The sequence below is a fragment of the Pyxicephalus adspersus genome, chromosome 10, assembly GCF_032062135.1.
Source record: "Pyxicephalus adspersus chromosome 10, UCB_Pads_2.0, whole genome shotgun sequence".
Classification (NCBI taxonomy): domain Eukaryota; kingdom Metazoa; phylum Chordata; class Amphibia; order Anura; family Pyxicephalidae; genus Pyxicephalus; species Pyxicephalus adspersus.
In genome coordinates this window covers 51,940,455-51,948,547 of record NC_092867.1, presented here as the reverse complement: position 1 = coordinate 51,948,547, position 8,093 = coordinate 51,940,455, and the positions used below count along the sequence as shown (strand labels likewise).

General features: G+C 36.1%; 1 protein-coding gene across 1 annotated transcript; it reads right to left on the bottom strand.

The window, feature by feature from the left end:
• Positions 1–301: 301 nt before the first annotated feature.
• On the bottom strand, positions 302–6,162 carry LOC140340017 (glutathione S-transferase P 1-like). The gene is made up of 7 exons (XM_072424955.1): positions 6,044–6,162; positions 5,294–5,329; positions 4,146–4,258; positions 3,580–3,667; positions 2,981–3,084; positions 1,832–1,939; positions 302–827 (listed from the first exon to the last, which is right to left on the bottom strand). Coding segments are annotated over exons 1-7 (636 nt in total). The 5' UTR covers positions 6,045–6,162; the 3' UTR covers positions 302–641.
• Between the last annotated feature and the right edge of the window lie 1,931 nt (positions 6,163–8,093).

The following is an 8,093-nucleotide window of genomic DNA, read 5'->3' as shown; positions in this document are numbered from 1 at the left end:
CAAAAACAGATCAATGGGAGTAACAAACATTTTACATTCTTTGGGCATAAAAGCCACAAAAAAGTAGATGGTAATGCTCATTTACTAGACATAGTAAACCTAAGCACTCAATGTAAAGATCAGAATACAATCCTCTTGTAATTGTTTATTGTTTTAAATTAATATTATGGTCATCCTTGCTAATATATTATGTTACAAGGTGGGTACATTGTCCACTATACTCATGATTATTATTAGTAATATTAATTTAAATGATAACAATAGTCTATATCACAATCTGTAAAAAGAAAGGTACAAACCATTGTGAAAATGAAAATTCTTTTTATTAAAGACACATTACATCATTTGGAGTTACTAGGTGGTCCAGATCGTTACAATTAAGCTGTTATTGCACCTGATTGTAGTCTTTTATGTTAAAGTCCTCTATCAATCTATGGTGAAAGTGAAGTAAAGTACAGTTTGATACGGTATTTACAGCTGCTATCAAGGGATTGCTAGACTGTTGTAAATGGAGCAATGAAGAACTTACAACTTTTTCTATGCATGTGTATTGTTAGGATAGCAAAAGAAATTACATGGTTTACTCTAAGTAATATGTGAGGTAGCATACTGTGAAGTAAGCCAATATAGACTGGCAGCATTTAGCTTCTTTTTGGAAAAATTGGCCTGCTGTTACGTGCCTCGGATTTCAGGTATTTACTGAGGTTGCTTCGTGAAACAATGCGATCTACATATGCAGTGAGGAGGGGAAATGAAGACAAACAGTTTGGGAAGACACTTTGGTTACACTGAATAATGTCCAGGAGGTTGTAGTCAGCAAAGGAAATCTATAGAGGAAGAAAAATATGTGATTTTCAAATTTTGAGCAAATAAAATATTCTCTCTGCGATCCCTATTATATATATGTTAACTGTTTTATCAAATAATGTATTTGTAAAAATAAATTCTACATGTAAAACAAGAAAATTCATGTACAAACAAAAATTCTACATGTAAAACATTTTACATTTAACTAATATCATTATAAATCTCCTTTCTGCTCCATTCTTAGAGTCTAGATGAATCTAGAAGTTCTAGACATTGGACCTGGTGATGTTAGAGGTAAAATATTGAATATCCTGTCTGATAATTGGTCATCTCCTTCTGTTGCTGGGAAGGTTCCCTGATGTATAGGACTAATCTCATGTGAGGGGTGTATATTCACTACCCAATCACTTGGATTGGCACCCAGCGAGGGGGGTAATTGGACATGGATAAATACCTGGATATTCAGGATAAATATTAACCTTGAATCAGTGACAGCATAAGCCAGTGGGGCCTAGCCCAGCTGGGACTCAGGGCCTAACACACTCTAGGGCCTATGTCTTGGGATTAAAGAGGTAGACTGCCTAGGAGAAAGGTTCCTTAGTCCCTACATTGGAGAAAACATGTTCCTATGTGTGTTTTATTCTTCAGAACTGTCAAAAAAATGGGATTCCACTATTTAAGCAAGGATGAGACAGGAATCTGGGTATCTGTCAAGGCTGATTGAAGACAAGAAATAGCACCTCAGTGAGAGAATGAGAAAACCCAAGATTTGTGGGGTTCTCACATCCTTTTTCGTAACTTCTTTTTCTCCTCAGAACAGTGCTACATAACTAATTGTAATATTAGAGGTCTCAACAATGATTTTTACAATCGGTAACGAGTGCAATAGTTGATTATTTTGATACCCTTCTAAAAGTCATCTGAGCTATAGGTGTTATGATATACTGTATGTGGTCTGATATATGTAGCTTGGGATTAAGCAATACTCATTGATCACTTTTAATGATGTTGGCTGCTAAATTACCTTGTCTCCCACCAGGAATTTGGTTCCATTAGAATTCTTTGAAAGGACTTTCTCAAATGCTGACAGTTGATTTGGTAGTTCCTTTTCATATTTCTCTTTACCAGTCTCCTGTTAAAAAAAAAAAGACTTTCATAAGAACATAAATATAATAACTTCTATTATGTTTATATATAGTAAATTTAAGACCATTCCCTTGGATATTTATATATTTATTTTGATTTTACAGTCAATAACTATTGTTGCCTGGACACGCTCCCAAATTTAGTTAACTTGGCCAGACAGTGGAAACACTGAAAGACTATACAAGTACAGTGCAGGAGAGATTTATCAAACATTCAATAAAAGAGGATTAAAGCCTTAACAGTGCTCAAAAGGTCAGTGCAAGAAAAATCATAGCACTTATAGTGCACCTCTCTTAGAGAAACCAATCATATTTCTCATTTCATTTGAAATGTAACACCTTGTCATTTGCTTAGGGCAACTGTTTATTCTAAATTACAGTATTGGAGGTACTCACATAGACAAAAATTGGCTACAAGGAAATTTATAAACCTGTTGTCATGCTCCAAGTGCTCCATAAAACAAATAAGCAATGTAATTTTCATGGCACATGGAAGATTATCACAGGCACTAGCTGGTGATGAAACGAAGAATCCTTTGGTGGGTCTGTACTTCACACAAATATAGCACTACTAAAGGCTGTATTTGAGAGTTCACTGAGCTGTAAATCATGAAGCTTGGCCTCTACTCAAAGGCTGACATGACATGACCCACACCAAGCTGTGAATGCAGATACACAAAGGTGCCCATGTGCATATCGCCTCCAACTGGAATTGGCACCTAATAAATGTATGTAATTCATTTCCAATGTTACAAGAATTGGGCCTGAAGGTGCAGAAACTGGGGCTGATTTGAGCTCTGAAGGTAAAGGAATTGGGGCTAATCTGAGATTAACAGAATGTTATTGTTTTCTAAAATGCTAGATGTCTAATTCTTGTAAATTGAGACAAATGCAGAACAGGTGGCTGATCCCTACTATTGCTAGTGCTATTAATCTGTAGCTGGTGCCCTTTTTAAAGGTTTTAGTTCTAGTAGCAGCAGAGAAATAAAACCAGGATGTTTTTGATGGTGCTTTTTGCGTATACTTACAAATTCAAAGAACATGAATTTGCTGAACTTCTGTCTCAGGTCTTCTACTCCATCATTCATCATGTCAATGTAAGTGTACTCCACATCATTACTTCCAGCAACATCTTAAAAAGTTGGAAGAAAAAGAAAGGAATGAAATCATAACCACAAGTGTGTGTGTGTGTGTCTAAAGTGGCAAGCTCTAAGATCCCAATTCACTAGTGGCAACAATAACTTCCTAATTTTATAAGGAAATAAACATAAAGAGATCTCATTTTCATCTCTTGATGCCTACTAAGAAAAATACTGGACCAACAAGAGTATTTTTAACTTTTAATGCTGCTTTTCATACCGGGGTCATTAAATGACTTTATCTAAATTACGTAATCTATATAAAATTCATTTATAAGTAAAGGTAAGTCATAAAGCTCCATTATGAGCTATATTATCCACTCTGGGTGGGCTCTTTAACCTCCTCCTCACCTGAACCCATAACACTTAACTTAAAAAAAAATATTGCTTTTTCTGCTCTTGCATTTGAGTAATTTGGTGCTATGATAGACTGTATTTGGAAAAAATTAAACAAACTATAAGTCAATGATATTCAATTAATAATTTACTAAATTTCCGTCCTAGGTATCTCAGGATAGTGTTGCTTTGATACAGAACAAGTTGTCCATCTGTGAATTGAGGTAGTTGTCCGAACACCTGTAAAAGATCATATCAGATTTAGGGGGAAAAAAAATCACTTATTGACAAGCAAAAGAATAGCAGACATTTCTAACATAACATTATATAATAATTTATGAACATGATATGATGAACATTTATGTTGATGAAACATTAGTGAAATGTTTACGGCGGTTTTCCCACCACCACCATTTTGGACAATATTCTAGGGTGTTTAGAGGGTTCCCCCAATGCCAATGGCCTTGTTGTTTCCTATGAATGAGGATGCAGCAGGGTGCCTCCCTTCCTTCTTCATCCTCCTTCCTTCCTATACATTGCTTATTCATTCTCACTGTGACTGGAAACAATCATCAATGATCATTTCTAGCATCTGTACTGGGTTTAAGGTGCTTGACACTTTATAGAAATTAAAATCATCATACAATTCTGCTTCAAAGTAGGTGGTAAAACATCGTATGTGTGTGAGTGTTAAAAAAAGTTTTTAGAAATAGCTTACTGCCTTATTCTTCACATCACATTTTCCAGAAAACCAGTCAGCCAACTGTACTACATCCTCAGTCCACTGAGCTCCATTATCAGCCAAGAGAAGACGAATCGGCTCTCCCCTTCCTATAGATGAACATACAGTTTTAATAAATGTCAGCTGTTTTTTATTGTTTTCTATAAACACATTTTTCTATTTTTACAATAAAATCAAATTGAAACGCAGTAATGAATGAGTTCAGGGAATCCAAATAAGCTTTGTCTGCTTTGTTTGGAAATTTTTGTCTGTACATATTTTTACAGTATACCTAATACATTTTTAACATGCCATGCATTCTCGCCTTCTCATGATTTGTGGGTATTACTGTGTATACAATCATATTTCCACATGATTCTCCTTTCCCTGGTATATTTCCTCCTCGTGAGGCAGCTTTAGCTGTTAAACACATTGAGGATAAATCCATCTAATTTATCTTCTAAGAATAATTCAAAATGTATTTTCTTGAATATTAAGATTTATACTGTACTGCATGTTGGAAGCATTTTTTTAACACTCAACATAAATAGTTTTCTATCAAATTTTAAGGTACAGCTCTTTGTATGTTAAAATGGATATGAAAAAAAATGACTTTATTCATGTTTGTATCTAACATTGTATGAAGGCTAGTTAAAAATCCAAATTCAAATTGCTTTTCAGATTGAACCATTTTTTTTCTGTAATAACCTTGTATATTGGCAAAAAATGTATGCCTAAATATTTCAATTGATAGCTAAACATGGATGTTTTAGCTATCTTAGCAGCCCCTGCACACTCTCAAATGATACTATAGCAGCCTTTCTCAGCATTTTTACGCCTGATAAATCCTTGAAGTTATGTTTAGGCCTCACAGAACCCTGTAGAAATCAGTAGGAAAAATGACCCTCTACATTTGTGGCTAGAATGCCCATCTTTAAAGCTCTAAAGGTAAAATTGTTCTAATGTTTTTATTGAAATGTATCACCTTTATGTAGAATAAGGTTCGGTTGCTTGACTATTCATATATGTATAAGACATATATACTGTATATAAATATATCAGTCCTCAAAAAAGTTTTTGTCTGTGATGTTCAGTATCCTGGATGTGGATTATGAAACGCAAGAATTATAAGATCATTTACTTACCTCTCAATGGGAAATAAGTTAAAGTAAGCTCAGGCACTACAAAACAAAAAATGTATACAAATGAATCATTAAATATAATGTAAAATGACATGGATGTAAGTTATGTAATTATGTAAGTTTAATATGTAAATTTAGGGGTCCTGCTATTGTTAATAACCATTGTGCCCATCTTTACCTGTATTTGTACCTTAGCAGACCTAACTATCAGTAACATTTTTGTGCATAATTGAACCTTGCTGCCACATAAAGAAAAATTCAGCTAATGTAAACATACATAACTTACATATACTCATCATCTGCCTCATTTGCAAAATATTTTTTCTTGGATTTTATATTACTATCTTCTACATTGTTGTTTTCTATTTTTAATTTGTTAGTAATTTTTTTAATTTAAGGTTGCATGAACAAGCCCTTATTTTAAGCACCCCAATGCTAAATGTTTAAGCAGTGTTTACATTTGTATAATCTGATCGATTTATAAATAGTTGAATCAATTTTTACTGATGATTTATCCATTTTTCTGGTTAAAACCAATGTAAAAAATTTGGTTAATTTTGATTAAAAACATTTGTCTATAATTTGAAAATATCATAGGGTTTTTTCAATTATTCACTCAAAGCAGTTTTCCTATTCTTGTCGTACTGACATTCTTTGCCTGATTATACAAGTTAAAATATAGCTTGGCTATAATCAAACACGGAAAGTTACCAGTCATAAACAGTTTCGCAAGAGAAATAAAGAGTTACTTACTATTGCTTGTCCAGGAGGTGCACAAATTAATAGTTTAAAATCTCCCGACTGGCTACTATGAGTCCATGCCAAGGATTTTTATAGAGAACAAAGACTGCTGAGTCATTATGATTTCTACAAACTTAAGGTCGTGAGGAAAGGAACACACAAAAACCTTTGCTTAAGGTAGGCAATGCACCGGTTTTTCCTGTTTTATGGTAGACTGTTTCCTGTTTTATGGGAAATTTAAAATAGGAATGGTTAAGTGTTAAATTTCAAAGTTTTCTATGCTGACTGCAGAAGCTTCAGGCAACATATGTAATCAGTCGGTAAATTGATAATAGTATTAAGAATTAATGCAGCTTGAATTGCACATGTCTCCATTTCATATGCAGCATATTATAAGGCTACTGGTTACTGGCTACTGGTTAGGATTGCGGCTATTTTACAGCTTGAGGACATATTCACATACCTTTTTTCTCTGCTAAAATACTAAAATGTGATACATTATTTTAAATAAGCTACTTATGCACTAAAAAGGAACTGTTTTAGTGATGTAGCACACCACAACCACAAAAAGAGTAACTACCCCAACAAAGGGTGATAAAAAATTTTATTTTGATGCATTTGGTATATTTTAGTGGTATTTTATGTGTGTACATTTTGTTAACCTATTTTTAATTTGTTTATTCGTGTTCCTTGGTTATAAGATAACATTTACACATTGTAGTATACACATATTTGGTTAAGTGTTTTTTGGATAAATGTTTGTTTTTCTTGTCAATAAGGCAAGGTTTCTCAATCCAGGTATTATGATACACTAGGGCAGTGATGGCTAACCTTTTTGAGCCCGAGTGCCCAAACTGCCGCACAAAACCAAAGAATTTCCTAAAAGTGCCAGCACGTCAATTAAACCTTAATAACAAGATTTTAGTATCTAAAAACTCTTTAGTTGCCTGAACTATGTAACATCATTTTTAAAGGTTGGAATCTTTGTATTGTCAGAGAATCAATTTGATTAAAATCCTTTGGTTTTCATTTCAATTTATTGGCAAGCAGACACCGGCACACTCGCCTCCCGCCGCGCCGCATATCTTAATTGCGGACCTTCCCGCGTGCCAGCTGCAAGGCCTTCGCGTGCCACAGCTCCAAGAATCCAAGCCAAGGTCAAACCGTGTGATAAGTCCATCAAGCGAGGTACAAAGGGACCAAGTAAAGGTAGAGGCCCTGATTTATGAAAGCTCTCCAAGGCAGGAGAGAATACACTTTCAGAAGTGAAGCTGGGTGGTCCAGAAAACCTGTAATGGATCTGGTCCAGGATTCTTTCTATGTTTTCTGGACCACCAAGCTTCACTTCTGAAAGTGTATTCTTTCCAGCCTTGGATAGCTTTCATAAATTAGGGCCAGAGTCAGAGTCACAGGCAAAGCTTGATTCAGGCTTAGTGCAAACGAGATGTCAGGAAATAGGCAAAGGTCAGCAACAACATGTGCCTGTACCTCCCGATGACTCTCCCTTGTTGTTTGACGAATAGCCTGAGGATCTGACGAATTTCAGAGCAGGAGGCAGACTTTGAGACCCTTGGAGAGTGTGGTCAGCACTTGCAGGGAGAAGGGTCTGGATTAGTGGCTGCATTTGCAGATGTTGGCTTAGATGAAAATGAGGATGATGATAACTGTGATGTCACCTGGGAACCACTGGGCTGCCAGCAGTTCTGAAACAGATGTAGAGGAAAGGCGGCAGCAGCAGCAGCAGCAGCAGCAGCAGCAGCAGCAGCAGCAGCAGCAGCAGCAGCAGCAGCAGCAGCAGCAGCAGCAGCAGCAGCAGCAGCAGCAACAGACTGGGTATGGAAAGGGGCCACAAATATGCCTCATGTGAGTCCCAAAGATGGGGGAGATGGAGCTGGAACAGACGCAGGGCACCTAGCAGACGCAGAGGCAGGCAAAGAAAAAGAGCAGCAGAGTGGTTGCACGCACCTCTCCAGTGTGGTCCTTTTTTACGCTGAAAGACGATGATGGGTGCATAGCAATCCTGAGCCACAGGCACATCCGCAGGCTGGAGGACAGGTCGGAT